Source organism: Eleutherodactylus coqui, chromosome 6, assembly GCF_035609145.1.
Source record: "Eleutherodactylus coqui strain aEleCoq1 chromosome 6, aEleCoq1.hap1, whole genome shotgun sequence".
Lineage (NCBI taxonomy): Eukaryota > Metazoa > Chordata > Amphibia > Anura > Eleutherodactylidae > Eleutherodactylus > Eleutherodactylus coqui.
In genome coordinates, this window is record NC_089842.1 from 38,988,172 (window position 1) to 39,015,068 (window position 26,897).

At 46.0% G+C, this 26,897-nt stretch overlaps 1 protein-coding gene across 3 annotated transcripts in view; it reads left to right on the top strand.

The window, feature by feature from the left end:
* B3GAT1 (beta-1,3-glucuronyltransferase 1) overlaps positions 1 to 23,874 on the top strand; it is a 62,903-nt gene extending 39,029 nt beyond the window's left edge. Inside the window, exons 2-7 of one of the 3 annotated variants that reach the window (XM_066606611.1) lie at positions 8,969 to 9,102; positions 9,216 to 9,362; positions 14,016 to 14,524; positions 20,755 to 21,051; positions 21,537 to 21,637; positions 23,267 to 23,874. In XM_066606611.1, coding sequence (XP_066462708.1) covers positions 9,251 to 9,362; positions 14,016 to 14,524; positions 20,755 to 21,051; positions 21,537 to 21,623 — 1,005 coding nt within the window. In that variant the 5' untranslated portion in view covers positions 8,969 to 9,102; positions 9,216 to 9,250 and the 3' untranslated portion in view covers positions 21,624 to 21,637; positions 23,267 to 23,874. The remainder of the gene's footprint in view (positions 1 to 8,968; positions 9,103 to 9,215; positions 9,363 to 14,015; positions 14,525 to 20,754; positions 21,052 to 21,536; positions 21,638 to 23,266) is intronic. The other 2 variants (XM_066606609.1, XM_066606612.1) reach the window with 2 other exon arrangements.
* Positions 23,875 to 26,897: the final 3,023 nt, after the last annotated feature.

Sequence of the window (26,897 nt, forward strand, 5' to 3'; positions counted from 1 at the left end):
AAGCGCTTGCCCGTCCCGCCTCCTCCCATTGCTGGCTGTACAAGGGGGGGGAATGGGTGGAGCTAAGCTCCCACTGCCTTGTCCATAGCCATCAATGGGAGGAGGCGGGACGGGATGCCCCCGTTCATTCCCATTGCAAAGAACGAGCGGGGAGGAGAGCAAAGGTGAGCCTGCGATTGGGGAGGGAGGGGAAAGGGCCGAAGGCATGGTAGTCTCGGCGTATTTGTGCCAGGATCCATGCCACCTGAACGGGCGCACTAACGTTTCATTTGTGCGCCTGTTCACCAATTTTATCTCACCCAACATAGCGTATATCGGCCGGCCCGAATCTTCAGGGACGAGCCAGCAGTTACTCGAAAAAGATGATGCTCTCTCTCGTAAATCGCCTTACCGAGTATGCTCGCTCATCTCTAGTAGTGACACTTCTGGGTCACTACAGCAGGATGTGAGGGTAGGGAAGCAGAGATTTGCAATTGCAACCAATGTGCATAGGACTAATAAAAGTTCTTTCACAAACGGCAAAGTTTGGAAAAATGCCACATATTTTGTGATGTTTCACCTTGAGGGCTTTTTTTGCGTGTTATTGGGCAGAAATGCTGTGTTCAGCCGTTAACGGTCAGTAGATAGTGGAATATAAAGTACACCATAAGCAATTCTTTTTTTGCTTGTGACATTCTTTGGCAGTTTATTACGCATACCTTTTTGTTCCTTTTGAGTTTTTTCAAACCCAGCATGCACAGTATGGCGTTTTTTCCATAAGCTTTTCTATAGAACTTGAAAAATGTCAGAAAACACAAGAGAACAAAACGACACTAAAAAAAACCACAAAAACACCTGTAAAGAAGCCAATGAAAATTCTTACAATTCGTGGCATCTTTTCTTCAACAAGCCGAAAAAAAAACTGCATGTGAGGCGTCATGACAATTTACAGTAGCCTAATTTAATATACCGTAAATGAAGTCAGGTGCAGCCCGGCAATTAGCGTTATTACATGCATTTAACGCTTGTTTTTGGACAGTTACCAGGAAACTGCAAAGACTAGCGATCATTTAATACCACCCAATGGTGGTATTATATAAGCATTAGTGGCCCCACCAACACCTGTGATTTACAACTACCGGTAATTGTCGGGCTGCACCTGGACTTGTAAATTCAGCCCAGCAATTAGCACTATACTACAAGCTTTGGGCAGTTTTCACACTACAATTTTCATTCTGGATTTCGATCTTTGATGAAAAAAAATGCATCGGCACGGAATCCAGGAGGGAATCCTTGTGTGCAAGATAGGGACCACCTTGGTTTCCGTTTCTCAAGGATTCTGTTCCTGTCAATCTTTTTACCTAGATAGAAAAGCATCTCACACATTAAATCCTATGGTTCCGTCCTGATCGCCATCCCTATGTCGTTTTCTGCATAGTGGTGGACTGCACTTGGATTTGCAATTATTTTAAGTTGCAAGTCCAGCTGCAGCCCGACAATAACCAGTAAGACATGAGCGTTCCCGGTGGCCTTTGTAGTAGCACCCTTATCCCTCTTTCCTCCTAATTAGTCAGCTACGTGAATAACTGACATTATATAATCAGATTTTTCTAAAAAAAAAATGGCTCAGTGGTTTGCACTCTTACCTTGTAGCGCTGGGGTACTGAGTTCAAGTCTGACCAAGGCAACTTTGAAAGGAGTTTGTATATTCTCCCGTATTTGCGTGCATTTCCTCTGGGTACTCTGGCTTCCACCCACACTGCAAACACATACTAAAAACGCAGTGAAGTTCGCCATCCTCCTGCTTTATCTTTCGTTTTTAATTAAGAATTTCGAGTCTGGAATTTCCTTCTCTGCACGGTCTAATATTTGCGCTGACAATCCTCGCTGGTGTCTCAATTCCAGGTCAGAGTGATCCCAGTGAAGATTTCTGAGTGCTGTTTGAAGTATCTATAGGTTAGATACAGGTTAATTAGTGGAGTCTGGAAGCTCTTCCTATGGGAAAGACGTTAGGGAACCTGGCCTATATAAACAGCATGTTATACGAAGCCAAAGTCAACATTGCAGCATGGAAACTGGCGTCATTGATTATTGCCTGTGTTTTATCTTCCACGTTTAACGTTCTTTTGGATCGATTTCAATAAAATTATAAAGTGCAGATGTTTATACAACAGCACATCTAAATCCTGGTCAGAGGTGTTGCTAGTGGAAGCTAGAGAGGGCATGCGCCCCAGGTGCCTAAGGGGCACTAAGCAGCCACTTTGTCTTGGCTAGGGCATTTAGATACAGGAGTAGGCCAGCAAACTGAATCTTTGACCTGGGTGATTGAAAGCCTAGCTCCAACTCTGATCCTGGTTATCTGGTCAGCTCATATCCAGCACTGGGTTGCCGAGGGCGGGTGGTGTTGTGACGCAGATTCAAGATACAATAGAGCAGATGGGGTAACCAAAATGTACAATATTTATTCAAGAACAAACTAATGAAAGTGAACAAGGTTTTGATGGTAAATAGGCAGTTTACCTTTTACCTTAAAGTCCCTTTCTGGTGTGCACACCTATCTGTTGGAGGCTGGCCCTACTTACGATTGTGTTGCATGGGAATCGCTACCTTTACTGATCCTGGTTGCCTCAGGTCAGTAGAGTAACTCCACCATATCCTTCTCATTTCTCCAGGTTGCAGTCCACATGTCTCCAGTAGGTTGTGGCTGTAATACTGCTACTTTCTCCCTTTAGGTTATAAGTAGTCTCTGGGTCCCTTGCTCAGTACTTTCTTGGCTTCTACAACATCCCTCCTCATATATAGGTGGGCCAGGATCCCACTATCCTTTCCAGTCTTTCTTAAGCACACCTCCTCTGCAGGCTGTTCCACCTCTCCAACAACAACTTCTCTGCAGACTGTTACAAGTGTCCAGCAGCAGCTCCCAGCAGTGTCTATGCTCGTGGCACAGGAGAAATTCCTTTTATATTGGGCACTTGTAGTGCAGGGAAAATGTGAGGTTTTTTTCAGGAGCAAGACTTCACACAGCACTGGCAAGCATTACTAATTTCTGGCACTTCATGCGCCTGAACCTTCTCCTGTGCCCCTGAATCTGGCGCACGGCTCCCTCTCACTCTCCGCTCCACTGCTCTGTCTGACAAGGGTATGGGGCTTAGCACAGACGCTTATCAGAGCTGCTGGGAGCTGCTACAGAATGAGAGGTGTGCAGAGCATCGCTCCATCCTTTACAATATACTGAAATGTACAATGTACTGTAAGTTCTCTCTAGTCACATTGTACCAACCAATTCTGCAGCATTTCATGGAGACGGTAGTCACCCACATGAAGTGCTGCCTCAAGGAGCTGTAATCTCCCTACTTCAGATTTCAGCCACTTACATAGGGCGCTAATTAACATATTAACATGCCTTTGAGCCAGAACAGAGGACTTCTCCACTTCTGATGCACTGGAGCGATCCCTGTATTATTGTCCGAATACTATGTAATACTACATTCATACGTGGCTGTCCACGTGTTCCACCCAACTGGGGGTGGCAAGAATAGTACCCAGCGGCACCAGCGGGTGAGAGCAGGAGTTGTCTGTGATAAGATTAAATTCTGCAACGGAAAAGCTTTCTGTTGCGGAATTAAGGACACCTTGCAGAATTGGGAGGAGACACAAATTAGATACCGTATTAGAAAATGCTTTCTGACAGTGAGGGTGATCAATGAGTGGAACAGGTTACCACGGGAAGTGGTGAGTTCTTCATTTAATACTTGGAGCCATGATTTAGCTCTATATGTTGACAATTCCTACACAGGCTGGGGTTCTTCTACAACTTCAGGTTAGGCTGCCTTCATATCTGTGTTGGAACCTTCAGTTGGAGGTTCCCATGCAGGTCCGGGACAAAATACCGGAAGAAATAGCGATGCATGCAGCACTTTTCCTTCCGGTGAAATTCTGGGCAGCTGACCAAATGGACCCCGTTATAGTCAATGGGGTCCGTTTGGTGCTATTTGGTTCCGTCATTCAACAGACCCGTTCGACCAGGGGATTCCCCTATCCAGAGTAGAAAAACGGAACCCCCACCGCAGATGTGAAAGCAGTCTAACTTTGCTCATGGATTGGCACAGGTGGTGGCGTTTGGAGTGGGCTTATTAATGCATTCTGTAGAGGCCCCCGGGATGTGCATACAGCACCGGGCTTCTATATGGCACGATCTGCTTAATATTTCATGGTATTGCATCATTTCTCATGGCACATGCCCATTAGACACATGTTGTTGTCTGTGGAGATAATGTTCCTGGATCATCCGTGTAGATGTGGGTGGATGTACTTTATTATGCATCTAGGTTATAGCCGGGCTGCAAATGAACATTTTACTTCCCCTAGAAATAAACTGGAAGAATCCTGGCCTAATTGTGTGTAAATTCATCTAATTGTAGGCTGAGGCTTCCCTTCGTTTTATTAGTTCCAGGTGGTTTATTATCATAATGCAAAACCTCTAACAATAAGCTCAGGGCAGCAATGAGAAATTAAAGGGGTATTCCATCTCAGTGGTCTTCAATGGCCTTTATGGAAACCTTGTAAGGCTGCCGCGGACGCAGGTTTCCCATCACATGTGAATACCCATGTAAGCGCCCTCTCATTATGCTGGCCCATGCCGCCACTTGTAGAATCCAAGCGCAGAAGGACCCAGCTTGTGTTCGCCCACCTCACCCAATGTAGGAAGGAAGGTTGGCGGGAGCCGATGACTTTTTTGAATGCTAACAAGAAAGTAGAGATCAGGTTGACACATGAGGCTAATGGTAGCTGCTGCTCCTTCTCTCCAGGGGCCCCATAGCAATTATAAGGGTATTTGTACATGCGGCGAACTGAAAATCCACAGCAAATACACTGGAAATCCGCTGTGGCCAAATGCACGTCTAATTGATGCAGTTTTGGCCGCAGTTTTTGTTGCAGATTCGCTGTGGATTTTATCCCCCGCCTTCCTTCACATGATTAGTACTGTAATTGATGATGAATGTCTGCAGTAAAATCCACCGCAGAAGTTCTGCAGTCTTTTGGCCTGTTTGACGGCAACTTTTGGGTGCACAGGCGAGCGCGATATCGGTCTGAGAAACTTGGACTTTTAGGTCCCCTTCAAAGTGCGTATTTGTGAGAGAATAGAACCCATTGATTTCAATGGGTTTGTTGACTTGCGTGTATTTTCTTGCCCATTTCAGTCCCCCCCCCCCAAAGTCAATGGGGATGTGCAAATGTGAGCAAAATACGCCAGGAGATGCATGGAACATTGCATAATTGCGCGGGAAAGAGAACACATCTGGAACTCATTAGATTAATTAGCCATTTTAATCGTTGGAAGAACGAAAAGATTACTTGGTTTCTCTTACTGAGAACAATCACAATTATTGGAAGAAAAATGGACAAGTGTAAGGATGTGAGTAACTCTGACAGGTGCCAAATGGTAATGCGTAGAGCACCATATGGGGCTGCATGTTAAGGCAGAGAAATGTAGTCCTAAGCTCTCAATCACGACCTGAAAGTTATGGGTTCAATCCCTGCGTGGTTCAGGTAGCCGGCTCAAGGATGACTCAGCCTTTCATCCTCCCAGGTTGGTAAAATAAGTACCCAGATTGGGGGGGGGGGGGGTAAAAGATGACTGGCAGTCAGTCTGCCAAGAAAACGTCACAATGTGATGTCACCCTAGGAGTCACTCATGACTTTACCTTTACCTAGACGTCTAGATCAGAGCATCTCCAAAATGGCAGGTCTTATGTGTGTTACTGGTATGTAGCAGTTCGTGCCTACCAAAAGTGGCGAAAGGAAGGGCAAGTCCACCTGGTCTGATCCTACAGATGTGCAATTGTAGGACAAATTACTGAAAATGTTGCTGCCCGCAATGATAAAGAGGTGTCAGGACACAAAGGAAATCGCAGCTTGTTGGATGTAGGCAAACGTAGTATCAGTTTTAGTTTTCCTGCTCCGTTATAGCTAAATGGATCCAAACAGCGCAGAACGGACCCCATTGACTATAATGGGGTCTGTATGGATTCCGCTCAGCGGAGATTTTGTGCTGCATCTGCGACGGAACCTCCGAACATAGCTTCTAGCACAGATGTGAAAGCGGCCTAGGCAAGTGGTTCTAATGCTATCGGGGCTGTCTGGTTATAAATTCACCTAGAGCCAAATGACATAAAACAAAGCATACATCTGCGTCGTTGGCAGTGCAACCCTGCAGCCTGAGATTCTCCTGGCTGACAGAAGTCAGGTGATCACTACCTACTAATTGGAGGCCGCAGTGTCACTACCCGTTCTTCTGGCAAAACCCCTCACATCCCGGGCACCATGATGCCCGGAGAATAGGTAGTGACACTGAGTGGCAGGCAGCGATCACCTGACTTCCGCTGTCAACAGAGACCAGGAGAATCACAGGTCTGCAGCTCTGGATCACCGGGGTGGAGGACAGGTAAGTGTTGTTAGCTTTAAGTCATCTGGCCCTAATTTTGAAACGCTAATTTGTACGCAGACAACCCCTTTAAGACTGGTCATTGTATACATCCTTTAAGCTTTATATGAGCGCTATGCAGTAATGCAGGCAAATGGTATCTGTCCACAAATTGTAGTCTGCAGGAAGGAGCTGGGATGTGGTTGAGTCAGGGCAGAAACCAAGGGTGTACAGACCACGGAGGCAGCTGCTTTGGGGCGCCTGTTGAAAGGGAATTTCAGTTTAGTCTTGACCCCATGTTAATGGGTAATGAGAACCTGCAAACTGATGTTGCCTCACGGGTGCCGGAATGGAAAATGTACTTGAGTTATAGAAGTAGGGCACCTCAACCCCCTTAGAGGACTGCTGGTGTCCAGTAGTTCCTGAAAGGGGACTAATTTTTATTGTTGCCCCTCGTCCTCCGTGGATATAAATGGAGAGATCCCTCTGCTGAATAAAGGTGTATTCCTGCGTGCGATGATCCCATGTGGTTCCATCTGATTCCACGATGGACAGAAGTTGCATGTAGAAGAACCCATTCATTTGTCTGGATTCATTCATACAAGCAATTTATCACTCAGATTGATATAGTCCAAGTTTGAAAAATCCCTGCTCATTTCCATCTGCATCACCTCCATCGCTAAATTCTGTTAAGAATATGACAAAATAGTGCAGCATGTTGTGCTATTTTGTCCTGAAATTGCCAGAAACCAAACAGAACTCATTATAGTCAAGGGGGTCCATTCTGTGCCGGTCAGTTCCATCAGATGACAGTTCCGTTCCGCCACTCGGTACCATTGTCCTGGTCTTATAATGCAGCAGGGAACTAGAACTGAGAAGGCCTGATGTGAACGAGTCCTAATTTCCGCAGGTCACCTACAGCAGCCATTTTTTAAGCTGTTGCAATCCTACTGATAATGCAAATAAGGGAGATGGAATAAATCCTCCACAGTGCCACCTATTGAAAGGCAGCATTCCTTCGAGTCAAAGTCAGACTTTTTATACAAGCCTTGTAACAATGACTGGGAATTAAAAGCAAAGCCAGACTCCATGTACAATCCTACTAATAAGAAGGTGAAGAGTGGAGGGTCAGTACGCAGCGACCAGGGCAGGCAGATGGATCCCGAGGCGGCAGGTTAATTTCCATAGACTTTATTGAGAGGTGCAACGCATTTCGGTGTTAGAATGGCCAGTTACCCTGCGGCCGCACTAAATGCAGTGAGTGATGTTACTTTTAATTTAACACCCTTCACATGAGGTGCTCGTTTTTACCTTTAGGCCACTGTCACACGTGAGTTCAGAAAATGCTGCTCGAAATCATGGCATATTTACTGCGATTTTTGAACGCATTGACAGCGCTTTTTAACACCATCATTGTAATCACGGTGTTTTGAGAGCTGGTCTGAGAAGCCCCGTTAAAATCAATAAGAGCTTTGTATCACGGTTATCGCAGCACTCGGGCCCCTGCGCTAATCGCTGTAAAAAGCGGTGGCCTTATGGCTCCTTCACACGAGCGTCGATTCAGCACAATGTATATGCGGAACGAACTGTGCTTTTCTGCGTTCGTATTGGCGTATTCTACTGTACTTTTTCCGCCCGCAGGTTATGCTAATTTGCGCTTGGCAAACAAAAAAAAAACACACTTGAAAAGGCTAATTTGTCTAATGAGTTCCAGATGTGTTCTTTGTCCAGCTGAATTACGCAACGTATTACGCACATTTGGCTTCTAAAAGGAACCTTCGGTGCAACAATGCACAGAAAAGTAGTGCATGCTGCTTTTTTTGCGCAACTGAAATGCACACAGAAATGTGAACGAACCCATAGAAATCAAGGGGTTATATTTAGAGATGAGCGAGTATACTCGCTAAAGGCAATTGCCTTTAGCGAGTACCTGCCCGCTCAAGACCAAAGGTTCAGGTGGCGGCGCGGGGGAGCGGTGAGTAGCGGCAGTCAGCAGGAGGGAGCGAGGGGGGGGGGGGGGAGAGATCTCCCCTCCGTTTTGCCTCGCTCTCCCCCGCAGCTCCCTGCCCGCCGCCGGCACCCGAACCTTTTCTCTCGAGCGGGTAGGTACTCGCTAAAGGCAATGCTCGCTCGAGCAATTGCCTTTAGCGAGTATACTCGCTCATCTCTAGTTATATTCTCGTGGTATTGCACTCACAAATTTTGCACTTGCAAATACGCCCATATGAAAGGGCCCTTATTGATCAATCATACTCAAGCATTTTCGTGACAGCACAGCGCGGTGTCATAGGCTTCTAAGTAAGGGATGATGGTAATAATACTGGCATCAGCCACCGGCCCCTGATCCCTTCCCGGGTGGGGAGACATTTGCCTGCGGCTGGTAATAATGACTGAACACTTTAGTAAATTGTGAAGCTGCTTCCTGAGGTTTTATTTTGTTATTACCTGGGATAATTCACTGATACATTGTTGCATTGCAGTCATGTGCTACATTTGTATCCGTTTGTGAACAGCGCCATCTAGTGCTAATAACCTCTGCTTTCTCTCTCCTTGTGTATCATGCAGGCTTCCTTCTGTCCAGTTCCTCTGCAGGACTTGGCCAGTGAGGGGCCCGGGCCCCACTTCTCTGTGACCTGCCTCCCCTTCTGGGCAGAGCCTGGGACCCCCAGCCTGCTGCAATGGGTGGGTTATAACCGCTGGTAAGAGGTGACTGTGTGAGCTGTGCTGTGTCTCCTGCGCCTCTCTGTCTTGTATACTGATCTCTCTCCTGTCTGCTTTGCTGTTCTCTGTGCTATCGGGGTGCCCCCCTCAGGTAATGAGGAGCACTGGGGTCAGCCCACCCTGGAGATGCTGAAGAGAAGGGACATTCTGGCTATTGTACTCATCGTTCTGCCCTGGACTTTACTCATCACAGTATGGCACCACAGCACTCTGTCCCCGCTGCTCACTGCACACAAGGGTGAGGAGACTCTGTAACCCCCTACTCGGCATTCGCTATCACACATGGTCCTATCATGTCCCATAAACTCCTGACATAACCACTGACCTCATACCCATTACCCCTGACCTCTTCATTCTGCATGGCTTCATCGTAACATGACTAGGACTTGCTGGACGTGTGGAAAGTCCAACCATAGGGTCCCATCACAGCAACTCTACTAACTGTGGATATTAATGTGCCATTCCATGAAATATTGTGTCTTTCCATAACTGCATTACACCTCTGATTTACAGGAATTCCATCACACATCCTCAGAAACCTCATTGGGACCAACTCCACATAGAAAGATCGACAAGAAGTCCCAGTATATCCCACCATTTGTTCAGACAACATAATGTTTTTGTGCAGAACACATTTTACATGACGTAATTTTGTGAATATATTGCATTACTTATTGTATTATTTATCTTGTACTAATCCTGAGTTACATCCTGTGTTATACTCCAGAGCTGCACTCACTATTCTGCTGGTGGAGTCACTGTGTACATACATTACTTATCCTGTACTGATCCTGAGTTACATCCTGTATTATACTCCAGAGCTGCACTCACTATTCTGCTGGTGGAGTCACTGTGTATATACATTACTTATCCTGTACTGATCCTGAGTTACATCCTGTATTATACTCCAGAGCTGCACTCACTATTCTGCTGGTGGAGTCACTGTGTACATACATTACTTATCCTGTACTGATCCTGAGTTACATCCTGTGTTATACTCCAGAGCTGCACTCACTATTCTGCTGGTGGAGTCACTGTGTACATACATTACTTATCCTGTACTGATCCTGAGTTACATCCTGTGTTATACTCCAGAGCTGCACTCACTATTCTGCTGGTGGAGTCACTGTGTACATACATTACTTATCCTGTACTGACCCTGAGTTACATCCTGTATTATACTCCAGAGCTGCACTCACTATTCTGCTGGTGGAGTCACTGTATACATACATTACTTATCCTGTACTGATCCTGAGTTGCATCCTGTATTAAACTTCAGAGCTGCACTCACTATTCTGCTAGTGGAGTCACTGTGTACATGCTTGATATTATTTATCTTATACTGATCCTGAGTTACACTCTTATTATACCACAGAGCAACACTCACTATTCTGCTGGTGGATTCACTGTGTACATACATGAAATTACATCTTGCACTGATCCTAAGTTACATCCTCATTACACTCCAGAGCTGCACTCATAATTCTTCAGTCATAAGTCTACTCTTGCTGATGGCTGCAATTAGCGGACTTTTAAGTATTTCCCATAAAGCGGTCTCTGAGTAATTACATCTTGAGAATGCAGGCAAAATCTATTTACACAGTGCAATGACCTCACTGACTAAATGTCCATATTATATACTTAGAAAGCCGATACATCCCTGAGGAGGCGGCTGCGCCATTCATTACACTTCCATGGAGCTGATAGTGATGGTTGTAATATAGGAATGACTTCCAGAGCATTAAGTCCCGGGTGCATCTAGCTGTCCCATCAGTCTACTGTCTCTAATCAAGCTCTAACCCTTATGGTCACCCGAACCTTGATGCCCACTGCAACAGGATGCACATTAGCTACACCAGTCTGCATTTAGACACAATGTACCAGGACCACCGCCTACCACGTACCATTAATGGTGTCGTCTTATGCAGGAAAGGGGCATTTGGTCCCCTCCTGACCTAGGGTGATTGCTACCTCTGCACTCTCTATAGCTACACCTTTGAACATCCTTATTACCTCCTCCACTGCTTCCAGTGCAGACATCATGTACTGCCATCAGCTGCCATTTTTACCACGTTTCCTCTCATTCTGATATATACCACACTTGTTCGTATTATTCCATCATCATCATCATCATCATCATCCTCCTCATCACCATCCTCATCATTCACTTTCTCAATCTGCTTGTGATTTTGGTTTCCGCAATCTGTTCTTGTCTGTCTTGTTCTATTAGATGAGCTTTAGGTTACATTAGTTGACTCGTGATCGATTTTCAGATTTGCTGCTGGAATACATATGAAGCTTCAACTAATGTTATGTGATCCCAGCTCTACTGGGTATTGGAACAGTCATGGTACCTTAAAGAGGGTCTTCATCCTATTCCCCAAAAATATGTCAGGAGACACTCGGTTCTTCAATCCTGTCCTAAACTGAGGAGCCCAGTGATCTGCGGCAGACTGGTCCCTAGAGACATGCTGCCAATGCAAAGACTGGTTGTTATAATGTATCTCTAGCAACATACTGTCAGACAGTACTCCTCTGCTCCCATGATTTGGCGCATACAGTTGCAATCAAAATGATTCAATTCCCCATTTCCAATTAGGTTTATTTGCAAAATTTACCTCGACAGAACTAATATAACAAGCGGTTTTTCCAAATCCACCACAAAATGCCACTTTTAATGACTGCTGAAGTCTCAGAATTGTTCAACCCCTTCATTGCAAGTGTTTTTAGTACTGAGTGGAGCATCTTTTGCGGTTATGGCCTGCTGTAGACATGATGACAGCGTTCCTGAGGAATCTTAGCCTGTTCCTCATAGTAATGGCCTCCAGTTCACTAATGTTCTTGGGTTTGCGTGTTGCAATCACCTTCTTCAGATCTCATCAAAGATTTTTTTATGGGGTTCAAGCCTTGGGACTGCAACGGCCACTCCAGAATCTTCAAGGACTTCTTCTGAAACCAAGCCTTGGTGGACTTTGAGGTGTGATTGGAATCATTGTCCTGTTGGAAGGTCCCATGATGCCCGGGCTTCAGCTTCCTCACAGAAGGCGTGATGTTTTCTCTCAGGATTTCCTGATACTTGATTGACTCCATCTTGCCCTCCACACGCTGCAGGTTCCTAGTGCCAGAGGAAGCAAAGCAGCCGCAGAGCATCACCGAGCCGCCGTCATGCTTCACTGTAAGCAGGAGGTTCTTCATTCTTCCTCCTCCGGACATACTGCTGATCCACAGACTCAAACAGTTCCAGTTTTGTTTCATTGCTCCACAACTGAATCATAAAACTTCTGTGGCGTATTTATGTGACTTAGAGCACATTGGAGGTGACTTTTCTTGAGCTTTTGGGTCAGTAGAGGTGTACGGCTTGGAGTTCAGGCATGAAGACCTTACTGTGCAAATTGAAGCCTCAGTGCTACTGAATCTTGTTATAGTCTTTTTGTAGTCACTTGAGGGCTTGAGGGTGAGGACTCTTCCCAGTGAGCTATTCGTCCTGTGGAGAGCTTTACTGCTAAACTTTGTTCTTGGATCCTTGCCCAAGGTTCTGTTCATGAGGAGACTCCATCTAGGTTTTATTAATTAGTCTGGCTATTTAAACCTGGTCCTGGCACGCCTCCCTTGCGAGATTATTGAGCCTTTAGTCAAACTCCTGTTTGTACCTGCCTGCTGCCTTGCTGTACCTGCTGCTCTGTGTGTGACCTCTGCTTCCCACTGACTACATACCTGCTTCTCCGTGTATGACTCTGACTTCCCACTGACTATATAACCGCCTGCTGCCTTGCTGTATCTGCTGCTCTGTGTATGACCCCGACTTCCCACCGACTACGTACCTGCTGCTTGGTGTATGACCCCGTCTTCCCACTGACTACGTACCTGCTGCTCGGTATATGACCCTGGCTTCCCACTGACTACGTACCTGCCTGCTGCTTTGCTGTACCTGCTGCTCCATGTATGACCCCAACTTCCCATTGATTACGTACCTGCTGCTCCGTTTATGACCCCGGATTCTCACTGACTATGTGCCTGCCTGCTGCTTTGCTGTACCTGCTGCTCCATGTATGACCCCAACTTCCCACTGACTACGTAGCTGCTGCTCGGTGTATGACCCCGGCTTCCCATTGACTACGTGCCTGCCTGCTGCTTTGCTGTACCTGCTGCTCGGTGTATGACCCCGGCTTCCTCTGACTACACTGTTCCTGCAGAGTTGGCCACAACCTGAGGACTCCGATCCAGACCCTCTTCCTAACAACCCGCTTCCAAAAGACTCTGGTGGCAGCTGGCGATGCCTTGCTCTTTCTTGTAAATTTTGCAAATAAACCTAATTTGCAGTGGGGGTTGAATACTTTAGTTTGCCGTTGTAGAAGGTCAGCAGTCCACAAGTCACACCATTTTAAGTCCTTACCTTTTCTAAAGATTTCTCTAGGCCACAGCTCGGTCAGCTTGTTGTATCTCAGCATACCTTCAGAGTTGATAGCGTGTGCTTTCGGACACAAGATTGGCTTAATAGACAGACGTCCCGGAAAGGTAGATTGTAGAGGTACAACTTAAAGTTCTTGTGCCCCAATGCAAACTTTTTAACAAGGTCCACCTACCATGTGCTAGGTATCACACAGGGGTCTTTGTGCCCTTTCAGGCATGAGAGCCTAGGTGCGATTCCTACCTCTGTATCCCCTATAGCTAGATTGCCATGGACTGCACAATGTATGTCTTATATCCAAGAAGGATGATATGACAAGTGGCAGTGGGACTCGGTAAAGGCCCTCCTTAAAGTCCAACTCAACTGAACCTTTCATAGCAGGATCATATCGAGTCTGCCGGAGAACATCTCCTTAGAAAGTTGTATAATGTCTGAGATTTTCTTTGGCTTTCTTGAGATTATATTGTTTTTATGTCTTTACAGAGGACGGGAGCGATGGCCGCAGAGATGCAAGTCCAGGCTCCGATTCCAGGGAGTATTGTTCCTCTGAGAGAGATATTGTAGAAGTTGTAAGGACTGAGTATGTGTACACTCGGCCCCCGCCTTGGATGGGCAACCTTCCCACCATCCATGTTATCACCCCAACCTACAGCAGACCAGTCCAGAAAGCTGAACTAACCCGTCTGTCTAACACATTACTGCATGTGCCCAATCTGCACTGGATCCTGGTGGAGGACTCTCAGCGGCGCACCCCTCTGGTTACCCACCTCCTGCAGGAATCTGGTCTCAACTATACCCATCTTAATGTGGAGACGCCCCGTAATTATAAACTGAGGGGAGACACCCGTGACCCACGAATACCTCGAGGGACTATGCAGAGAAACCTTGCCCTGCGCTGGCTTAGAGAGACTTTTAACAAAAACAACAGTTTGCCTGGAGTTGTGTATTTTGCGGATGATGATAACACATACAGCCTGGATCTGTTTGAGGAGGTGAGTCTACAAATATGTCTGTGAAGGAAACTTATGAAAATCGATCCCCACACTCCCTCTTATTGAGGTTCATTCACCTCAGTCTATGTGCTGTATACACTGACTTCCCAGTGACTTACACTATCTTACCACTAATTGGACTCCTGAGCAAGAATAAAAAATAGTATTTATTTCCATATGTTGATACTTAGTGGGGCTCCTTTGGCCATAATGATAGTAGAAATTATGCCATGGAGAGTATCTAATAAGGTTTAATGTACTTCCGCTGGTATTTCCCTCCATTCATCCTGCAAATGTCTGGCAAGTTCTCTCACAGAAGATGGGTGCTGTTCATATTTCCTAATCCAACTTGTTCCAAAAATGTTCAGTAGGGTCCTCAACTTGGGATTCTGTGCAAGCCAGTCTTGGAACATCTATATCCTGAAATCAGCATAAAACAGCATTGGATTTGTGACAGGCTGGTTGTCTTTGAAGTACTGCTGACCATTTCCACAGTATTACCACGTTTTTGCCTAGAATGTCAGGGTACACCTCCGTATTCATGGTTCTTGCCACTACAACCAATGGACCGAGACCGTGTCACGTAAAACATCCCCAGACCATAACAGGACCTCCGCCATACTTAACTGTTGGCACAAAACACTTAGGCAAAAGGAGCATCTACCCTGTACATCCATCTGGTTTGAAGATGGAGTAGCGTGATTTGTCACTCCAAAGAACATTCTTCCATTGCTCAACTATCCAATGATGACACTCCTTGCACCATTGTAGATGGACCAATGCATCTTCTTTGAGAGAACTCACCAGACATTTGCAGGATGAATGGAGGGAAATACCAGCTGAAGTGTATCAAGCATTAGTAGAAAATGCCACAGAGTATCCGATCTTGCAGCTCTTTGTGTAGCATGGCTACCGTTCAAAGTGAATGGCAGTGGCCTTGCGTAGCGCGGCTTACAGGGGGTCTGCTCTGCAGATATAAAGCGCCATTCTTCAAGGATGGCGATGCTACAAGATTCTGTTTAGTAATAAATACTACTGTTGATTCTAGTCCATTTACTAGAATAGTGTAATGTATGCTAGGCTTTGACCTAAATCACAGCAGCCAATCTCAATGAGCAGAGCTGCAGGGTAAAGTATGAGGAGACATTGATTTGCACCCATGAGCTCTGCACAAAGAAGCTTGCAATCCAGAAATATGAAGGGGACTTGCATTGCAGTAGTTCTCCCTAATTTTCCTACACCGGTGTTTGTACAGTGTGGAAATACGCAGGCGGCCCAAACAACGTTCGGGAACCCAGCTCAGATTGTCCTCCTTCCTCTAATATATGGACTTCTCCTTATGCCCCATAATAAAAAGAGGGTCTGCAGGCACAATGGTGATGATCTTCTTTTATTCTGCAAGGGGTAGGGGGAATTAGCTCTGTCTTTGCTGGACCGGACCCCATTACCATGTTGGGATCTGTCAGTCATTTATGAAAGGGGCAAAAATGCAGGTAGTGCATCAACCCACTACTATCAAAGGTGATGAGTAATGTGATGACCTGGGATGTGGTCACCTCTGTCGGGGCGGTTGCTTGATGCTTCCTATCATTTATAGTAAATCTGTAGGACTCCATAATGAATAATTGCAAAGGTGGATTGGCCAGAGGCTCTACAGGGAGAAATCCCAGTAGGTCGGTTGGGTCCAGGGCAGGGCTGGAGTCAGCACCTGGGCAAATGCCTGGACCCATGTAGTCCAATGGGACTGGGACATGGGTCAATTAATTAGGGGGGTCTTGTTTCTACGGCACACAAACAACAGCAAAACTGGGTACATTGGGTAGAGCAGCTCTGTGTAACTGGAGATCTATAAGTAAGGCACAACATCTATCATATGGAGCTATGCCTGAAATGGATGCTGCAACCCCCGAGCAGATTGTGAGGGTATGGGGAGCCGGACCATTTCTAGTATACTTTTGATTCACCGATAGCAAACCGTTTTAGTGAAAATAGTGAGAAATTGACATACGGAGGCTGAAAACTTGTACTGACTTTATATTTTTAAGGGTGCTTGCACACCTGTGTCGGGGATTCCGCTTTCCTGCTCCGTTCGGGGAGCAGGAAAGGGGAATCACCGCTGCTAAGCAGCTTTGTCTTAGGACTGATCCGAACAGTGCCCAACGGTTTTATACGCTGCGTCCAGAGACAGGTCTTGCCCCATCTGGTTTGATCGCTGCTGCGGTATGATGGAATGCCATACTATTACATTATACCACGACCTGACAGGCATGGATGGCATTATCGGCAATCTGCAATGGCAGCCTTGGGCGCTTTCAGAAGGCCCATGGCTGCTGTGGCAAGCGGGCTGAACCCCGCAATCTCATTGCGAGAGGGCAGTTCAGGACCTCCAAACTCCGATCAGGGCTTTTAAATGCCACTGTCAGAATAGACTACGGCATTTAAAGGGATAACGGCTGTGATCAGTGGGAGTGCTGATCATAGCTGTTGCTGCTGGGTGTCAGCTGTAAGAAACAGCCGCCATCCGCATTGTATGAATCGGGATCAACCCCCGATCCCCCTCCATGACGTAACTATACATTATGGAGCAATAAGGGGTTAAACACCCTCCTCTGCTTCCTTTTTGGTGCAACTGGGCGCCTCTCTCCACTCATCCAGGCCCAGAGATACAAGCAATGACCAGATGAGATCTCGAAGCACAGATCCGGCTGTAGGTAACACTTCTGTTGGCCCCTCTGCTAGTGTTTTGGACCAACTACAACATGAGGCCACTTTTAGATTTTTTTTTCCAGGGCCATTATAAGTTCCCAATCCGACCCCGAATAATTGCCAGGAGAAGCTAATGTCCTAACTGATTGTACGTAATTGTATATGGAGGACTTAGATTTCTGTTCATGAACAAAAATAGTATTTAAACAGCCCATAATCAGTTGGTGAAAGGAGCGTGGCAGGCTGCAGCCACGGATGGGGTCAGGAACATGTTTGGGTACTTTATATTCACATCCAACAAGTTATGTGGGAGAGGACGGAGAATAAAGTAACTGTTAGCAGCACATTGTGTGACTGACAAGCTTCAAGCGCAATTACCATAATTACTGTCAGCTCCAGCTGCCTGCTGACATGTGCGGCACATGAATCTACTCAGCGCTGCTCTATTGTGCGAGCGCAGTCCTCAGCTGCTGCCACCGGCGAAAAGGGAGGGGCTTTCAGTTCTATTGGAATAAAGCAGAATCGCCATGTAATAAAAAGTTTTGCAACTTTATAAGAGACTTCGGTTCACTTTCTCCCTGCGGATCTCTGCTTCCTGGCAGTTAATGGGAATATTCTTCTCATTAAGAGGGTGACATGTCCAGATTTAATGCTTCTCACAGCGGAGGGTTTCTTACAATTGTATCCAGTCTAGACAATCCTCTGTGAGTTAAACAGCCTGAACTCTGGATGGATACATTGTAACAAACTGCCAGGACGGGAGAGATGTGCAACTGGATAGGACTGTAACTCTTGGCTGTTAGGCCCCCTGTCCACAGGCGTTGCGGTATCGCGTGGCGGATTTCGGCCGCGGGAGCTGCCCCCCGGGAGCTGAAGCCTGCAGACGCATCTCCGCTGGTCAGACTATCTGACAGATAGGCTGACCGCGGAGAATTGCGGCAATTCGCAGCATGCTGCGAATTGCCGGCCGCGAGCGGAGAATCGCAATAATCTGGCACAAAATAGTGTTTTTTCTTCTGACTAAAAGCCGGGCAGCTGAGCAGAAAGCAAAGGGATCCCTTTATGGTCAATGGAGTCCGTTGGGCACTGTTCGGTTCAGTCCTAAGACAAAGCTGCTTAGCAGCGGGGATTCCCCTTCCCTGCTCTCCGAACGGAGCAGGAAAGCGGAATCCCCGACACAGGTGTGCAAGCACCCTTAAAAATATAAAGTCAGTACAAGTTTTCAGCCTCCATATGTCAATTTCTCACTATTTTCACTAAAACTGTTTGCTATCAGTGAATCAGAAAAGTATACTAGAAAAGGGTCCGGCTCCCCATACTCTCACAATCTGCTCGGGGGTTGCAGCATCCATTTCAGGCATAGCTCCATATGATAGATGTTGTGCCTTACTTATAGATCTCCAGTTACACAGAGCTGCTCTACCCAATGTACAGAGCTGTGTCTGGTGAACAGTCAATGAGATATGGCGCTGACCAGGGCGAGGTGGTCCTTTCACTCAGCGGATAGTTTTGGGGTCCCGGGAGCCAGACCCCCCATTGACCTGATATTGATGACCTGTACCAAGATTAGACAGTCACTATTATAGTCCCAGATACCCTTCAAACTTTTGTGTGAAAACCCCTTTAAAGACTGTAGTCATCTTATCACGGTATATAGACCCCGCAGTCTATTGGTCCAGGTGAGTGAGCCGATGACGTCACCGTTAACGCCTTCACACTCGTGCAGCCTGTGTAGACAGGTAAATGCATCATTCAGTCCCTTGTTTAGCGAATGAGAGGATTGCTGTTTAAACCGAACTATGAGTGAATGAGCCAACAATGATTTTTGGTCCATCTAAACGCACTCTTTCACATGAACGCCATTTTGACGTAGAGTAGGTGCGTCACAAAAATCGCATCTAAAAGAACCTACGGCTTCCTATAAGTTCTTTCAGACAAACCATTTTCTTGACTTGTCCCATCTTTTGACGGCACAACGCCGGCAGCTCCATAGACTCCTATGGGAGACTATGCGAGCCAGCCGGCAATGGGAGATGAAGAAAGTCCCCCGCTGCCTTTCATTGTTCTGGTGGCCGAGGGCTTTTGAGTCTGCAGCGTCAGTGCACTGCAAGACGCCACAGCCATTTATGTAAACTCCGGGAGAATAGCCACGACTTTAGTGCTCTGATAGCCGCGCTTTAAAAAAAAAAAAAAAAAAACACAACAAAAAATGAGGCTATTGGAGCGCTAAAATCACACTAGTGCATTTTGACGTTCAACTATACGTGGTGGGGGGGAAAAAAAAAAAAAAAAAAAAAAAATTATATATATATATATATATATATATATATATATAAATATATATATAAATATATAAAAATCACAAGAATGAAGACTAGCCGCGATCAAGTCCTGACCTTTAGCCGCGTATTTTCTGCCATTTACATGGGAGGCTGCAGCGTATCAGGAAAAAAATATGCTGCAGCGCTGAAATCCCTCGCTCAGCAAAAATCCTTAGAATGACTAGCTGTATTCTGTTCCCAGTGTTGGACGCAGCTAAACTCCCTTTTTTTTCCAGATCCCATAGGAGTCTATAGGAGCTTCCAGTGTATCTCGGCCAAAGATGGGGCAAGACCTATTTCTGGACGCAGCGGATAAATTCGGTGACCGGAATCAGCCACGGGTGTTCTATTTTTGACGACGTGTTTTTTTAATGAGGCTAAAAATCCCTCACCTGAATGAATACATTTGAATCTAACGCTTCAGATAGTCGTGATTTTGTCAGATTTTGGGACGCAGCTCGTCTGAATACGGCCTAAGACTCAGGCTGTATTTACGTGGGCATGCACAATATCCGTCGGAGATTCTCATGCTTGTAAAATTACAATGCAAGTATGTTGCGATTTTTGAGAAAACCGTATTGCTGAACAGGTGTTTTTCACGTACGTGAAAAAACGCGTGTTTTTTTTCCAATAGGAAAATTTTTAAAAATCGCATGACATTTGCATGAAATGCACACGTACATTCAAATGCAAGGTGATTAATTCCTACAGGCCAGTAAACATCTCTCTGCTACGTCACTTATTAGCCAATTTATGACGACAGGAAAGATAAACCTTATTGTAGTGAGAAATTAGCCTACAAGAGAAGAGACAGCAGAGAGAAACCAAGAATAAAGTCCCGTTTACACGGCCTGATGATCGCTCAAAGATCGCTCAAACGACAGTTTGAGTGACAGCTTTGAGCGATCATTTTGCATAAACTATTAAGTAGCTACTCGGCTACTTAATAGCAATTAAGTGTGCAAATAAAGCCTTTAGCTGAATGCAGGTAATAGCTTGAGGGCTCTTATCTGCATTCAGATCCTTTGTTCTCCGTCGGGAAACAATGCTATCAGCACTATCCATGGACAACGCAGCTTGCGGTCCTGATAAGACCGCACAATGATTTTTAGGTGGGAGGTTTCAGCTCTTAAACCTGTAGATTGTGATTGCAGCTCTGGAGTATAGTGTATGGTGAAGGATAAACTCCTGTCTGGTTTCTAGATGCGGAACACCAGGAAAGTGTCGGTGTGGCCGGTGGCTTTCGTTGGAGGATTGCGATACGAGTCACCCAAAGTCAACGCAGCTGGAAAAGTATATGGATGGAAGACAGTGTTCGATCCACATAGACCATTCGCAATAGATATGGCGGGCTTTTCCGTCAACTTGCGGCTCATACTGCAGCGACCACAGGCGTATTTCAAACTACGAGGCGTCAAAGGTGGTTACCAGGAGAGCAGCTTACTGAGAGAGCTGGTCACCCTCAATGACCTGGAGCCCAAAGCTGATAATTGCACTAAGGTAAGTGCATGGAGATCAGAACCTGGGAGAGCATCGATGAGGGGTGGGGGGCTCAAGTTAGAAAAAGTCTAGTGGGTGGGGGTATTATTGGTCGGAAGTGACCGGGCAGAAGTAGGCATTTGCATTACAGACTGTGGGAGATGCAGTCTAGAAGCCGCCATGTATAATAGAACGCAATAACTGTTGGGCTTGCAGCCTTTTCTACTAGAAATAGGGACCAGTATCCCCATTCTTAGGATTATTTGGGGAGGTTAGTGGTCGGACCTCCACTCTTGTGACGAGAAAAGTACGTTATGAGACAGTTTAGAGGTTGAGTAAAGCCAAATGGAAAACCATCTTCTATGGACTCAGAATGCCCTAGCAGGCCACTCGTAAAGGGTTGGGGGGAGTCCTTCATAACGAGACCACCACTTTAAATGGTCCAGATGATGAACGGAGTAACAGAGAGAGATCCCTGTACTGTAACAATGTGTAAATGTTTCCAGATCCTGGTCTGGCACACCCGGACGGAGAAGCCAGTGCTGGTGAATGAGGGGAAGAAAGGCTTCACAGACCCCAATGTGGAAATCTGAACAGGTGTACACAGGTGAGGCCCCCTCTAAGAGGAAATAACAGGTGACTGCTATATATCAGACTTGTAGCAACAGGACATGGATCGCAGAATGCAATCATCATAAGTCTTGTATCTACTACTTCTCTGATCACCCATACAAGCCCACACATGCATGCTCCCATTGATTTCAAGTCCACGCTACACCTTAAGGGCTCCTGCCCATGGCGGGGTTGGATTCAGACTGCGAAATCTCGCAGCGGAACCATACCCTGTGCCCTGGCATTGACCCTTTGTGTACCTGTCTTGAAGTAGTCTTTCGGATGTGCCGGCTGGCTCGCCGCCGCACATGCGCAGTGCAGAGAGATGCGTCGGCGATGACGCAGATCCACTGTGACTTGCCATGGGATGGATGGCTTCCATTGACGGCTATGGAAGCTGTCTGTGCGAGGCCCGCACTAGGATAGGTCATGCTGCGATTTTTCCCCACGATTGATTTCCGCTTGTGGGCATGGAAAAGCGTTTTCCATAGCATATCCTATGGGGAGTATTTGCTGCGGGATCTGGAGGCGAACGCTCGCTCTGGTTCCCACAGTGAAAATATGGCCATTTGGCCTAAAGCGTCGCCACAGCCACCCTGTGATCCTAGACTATACAGGTTATATATCAAAATGCCCAAAACAAACTGTGGAGCCGATTCCTTCCCTGTATTTTAGCGTTGGCGTACTCATTTAAAAAACGAAGAACCATAAGGCCGGTTTCATACCGCCTAGTGTATTCAATGGGGGTGGCGGCAGCATCGCAGTGGGATGAGAAGTCTCCTCATTGAAAAACAATGGGAGACACTGCCATTGTCTGTTGGCTGTCAGATGCAACGGAGGATCGCTACTTCCCCGAAGTGATGTGAGGCAGTTTTGATACAAAAATGCCTTGCATCCGCAGGGAAACCGCACGGCCCAATATCACTCAACCGTGAGAAATTAGCCTAAGGGCTTATTTAGCGACCGTATATTGGCTCGGTTTTCACTCCGAGCCGATATACGGTGTCCATGTCTGCAGGGGGGGTTGAAGATGGAAGAGCCAGGAGCAGGAACTGAGCTCCCACCCCTTGCCACTATTTGCAATAGGAGGGGGGCGAGACGGGGGGCGGAGCTAAGTCCCGCCACTTAGCTCCGCCCCCCTGCAAACTGAGCCGATATACGGTCATTTAAATAAGCCCTAAGGGTGGGCGAAATTATTCTGCATTTTGCACCAAAATCTGTAATGAGATTTGCAGATTTTAATGTGGAATTCGCAGCGGTGGAATAAGCTGTGGATTTGGGTGCGGACTGCGGAATAATTCTACTCCATGTGAAAACACTCATATATATTTATATTTATTTAGCATTTTCTACAAATTACCCCTAATAAATAAATTAAAAAAAAATAGTGCAAAAGGTTATTAAAACAACGCTATATGGCACAGGGCAAAAAAAAAAAAAAACACCATATGCCTAAAATTGCTAAAAAAAAATATATCAGAAATGGCGGCATAAAAGTTACCGAATTTTATGTTCAGAATCTATTTTTTCTAATTCCCATCATTGGCAACTTGAAGCCACAGAAAAACCTTGTTCAGTTCGCGTCTGCTTTCTAACGCCTCCTCTGTGTTCTGTCTCCACGTAGGGTCGGTTTCCTTGGTCACGGATCGCCGCCTGGGCCTCTTCTTAAGCAGATGGACTAAGAGAGAAACTTTGGGGCAACTTCTCCTGTGTATCTTATATTTTCCTAGAAGCACAGTACATGTGATGGAGAAAGATGGAAGCTGTGCCCTCCCACAAAGGATCCCCCAGAACAAAGCTGTGCTCTCGCAGTGACAGTAATGGTGGCTACGCCATTGTCTCTCCATTCTCTACAGTAAGGTGTGACATTCCCAAGACTGAACCCCCTCATAGGTCGTCACACCTGCACCATTTACTAGCAGTGCAGTTAACTGAACCCTTCTACAGGTATTGGCTCCTCTGCTGCCATCTGCTGGACCTAATGTGAAATGGTTGAATTCATCACTGTACCTGGATATCACCTTACTGACAGTTTCCTAACGTTGGTAATATTTACCAATGCCTCTCCAAGCTCATATCAACTTACTGCAGCCAATAAAAAAAGGATTCTAGACGGAGATCTGAATCTCATCACACTATTTCACAGTTTGCATTTGTCTTCTATATTACGAAGTGTAATAATTCCAATTAATGGCGTATAAACAAGGGTGGACTGCCGGGGTAAAAGGTTAGGCTGAGGGTGGGGGGGGGGGGTACAGACTTTCAGAGGGGACGTGAGGGAAAAGGAGTCTAGACAAAGGGGGTCATAAAATCAATAATGGGGCGGATTTACTATTGAGGATTTGACCGTTTTCTGGCACAAATTGCGGCAATAAATACGCTTTGCACCACATTTTGATGCATTTTTTTTTTCAACGAAGCCGACAAAAGGGAGTGGCCTAGATGTGGGAAAAATACACCAAAATTTGCTAAATTTGGTATAAACTACACTACAAAAAAAAGCATAGCAGTATATCCTATTTTGGTCCACGATCACAGACCTAAATTGGCCATTAAAGTCTATGGGACGTATAAAAACGCAGCGGTGTGTGTATTCACTCCGTTTTTATGCATGTTGCCAGGAGACTGAGTAAAAGTAAATTAAAAACCCTTTTGCACCAAAAACACACTAAATACGCACCTATACATTGAAAATGCTGAGAGTTGCAAGCAGCGCAATTGGATACGCCCATGTGAATGAGCCCATATTAGTAAATCTGCCCCAATGTTTCCACTTCCTGATCGGGGACCCCATTCCAGGTTTCACTACGGGGGCCCCTTGTTTTACTTGTTACACCCATTGCAGACATTGTTATACTGAAAGCAGTCTGTGCTTTGGATACTTCCCTGGTTGGAGGCGATACGAAGTATCCAACATGAGATATTCTTTGTTTCGCTTGGTAGGTAAAACAGCCGCAGAGTTTGTAGATCGCTTGTAAACAGCGCCCCCTTCTGGCTACAGTGATGAATTTTCTGCCCGCTATTGCAATAGAGGTTATCAGACCAATGCAAGTGGAAAAGTTCTGCAATACTGAAAAAGAAAGCGAAGAAGGTCAGACTGCTGAAGGAGCCGCTGCAGCCTTCGTGGTACGCCCTGAGAAATGCACTTACCGTGAGCGGAGGAAGAGGGAGCAGCTAGCAGACGCGGGAGCACTCGCCGGCCACCATCGCCCTCCATGCGCCACTTCCGCAGATACAACAAGCTGCTGTTTTTAAGAGAAAAAAAACAACTATTATTTTGTTTTCTGGAACGAGATTTGGTTTTGTTTTAACTTTTTTTTCCTTTGCATATTTAAAATGAAAAAAAAAAATGAATGTTTGTGAAAAAGGCGTTTAAGATGTTTGTTTATTGCAAGTTTTACGAAGGGAAGAAGAATATAGAGAGAGGTAGTCCACAAGTGAAAGGGTGTCCCTATTTGGGGAAAGGGTGGTTTCACATATGCGGCAGGGATTTCTCTTTCATTCGGGGAGCAGGAAAGGGGAATCCCCGCAGCCGAACGGTTCTGTCTCTGGAGGGAACCGAACAGTGCTGGGCGGACCCCATTGACTGTAAAGGGGTCCACCTGCTGTCTGCTCAGCTTTCAGTATTTTCAGCTGCAGCTGCGACGGAACCTAGGGTGGAGATGCAAAACTGACCTTAGGCATGGTGTCATTGTCGCTGGAGGCCCGGAAAAATAAATATTTTTCTGCGAATTTACACAAAGGTCCCCATAGAAGTCAATGATGGGTGTGTAATACGCAAGAAGATGCGAAAATGCGTAATTTTGCCGAAAAAAGAACACATCTGGAACTCAGATGAATTAGCCATTTCAGTCGGTGTGTTGGGGTCCCGCACCCATGTGAACATGACTGACAGGCCTTAAAAGGTACAGTAAAATATGCCAATACACGCGCAAAAAAGCATAGTTGATAGCGCAATTGCGCATATGCTTGAGTGAAGCCGGCCTAATGCCAAGACTAAAGAACATTTTTTTAAGGAGATTTAGTTCTAACGCACCTTGTAGCGTGCTGGAAGTGTCCGCCTTTTGTGGCTAAGCAGTTCCTGGACAGTTCATGGCTTATTCCAATCAGGTTTCGTCTTCAGGTCAGGTGACCATGGTGGCCAAAGTCCCTTAAAATGATTTGATCCCCCAAAAACCACTCAGACATGGTTGTATTAGAGATGTGGCAGGTCATCCCAACCTGTTGAAAAAAAGCCGGCGCCAATTTCCTCTTCATTCCATTGATTTATGAATGCGAGGAAGATCTGCAGATACACTGCGCTTCACAGAACTATCAAAGTTGCGGCGAATTACATGTTATGTTATTGTGCACCAGATATCAATTTTTTCAAGATGAAGCGGGCACATGTGGGCTCCGTGAGGATTGTCAGCTGCCCACATTCACGTATTTTGAGAGTTTACATTGCCAGATAAGTGAAACCGTGACATCAAGAATATTCGGATTGTTGGCAACAAATGCTTTAAACAAGGCGTTTGGGATGTTACGTGTTATACACAGAGTGACCGCGGTGTACATGGCGCACAGCTCTCCGCCATGTACTCTTGGATGCCCCCATCTGCTAAGCCAAATTGTGTCAAGACTTTTCTGGAGAAGGATCCTACTGCTACACGACTAGGTGTGCTGCGGAAGACAGCCAGGCTAGCCGTTCCGTCTCCCGTAATGGTGACTGCCGCTGTGTGGATGGCATTAGGTAAAGGAGCACTCGACTAACATGTTAGGAGGGGGTCCAGAGTATCTTATGTTTTGACCAACTTCCAATAAACTGTGTTCATTAGTTTGGGAGTCATAGCTGATTTCTCGGGGCCTCCAGTGAGTCCCGTAGAAATGCCGTACCCCTATGGTGCGCTCAGCTTTTCGTACATGGCGCAGGGATGTGGTTGTACATCATACACAGAGCTGGCAGCTTCCTGAACCAACATCAAGGCAATCAATTTAATAGGCACTAACCTAATACATTGTAAATCAATGGTCTGGAACCAGTTGCTCTTCAGAAACTACAAGCTCAAGTGTGCGGCTGATACATTGTAGCAAACTGTCAGGGAATGGCAGATTTGTGTAGCTTTTTTGGATTGTCAAGACTAGATACAATTGGAAGGAACCTTCAGCTCCGAGAAGTACTGAATCAGCACGGATTTTCAATCTCTGGATGTAAGGAAGGTTTACATTCAATTCCAGCAAGCACTGATCTTTAATAAGGCAAGGGGGGTGAGGAC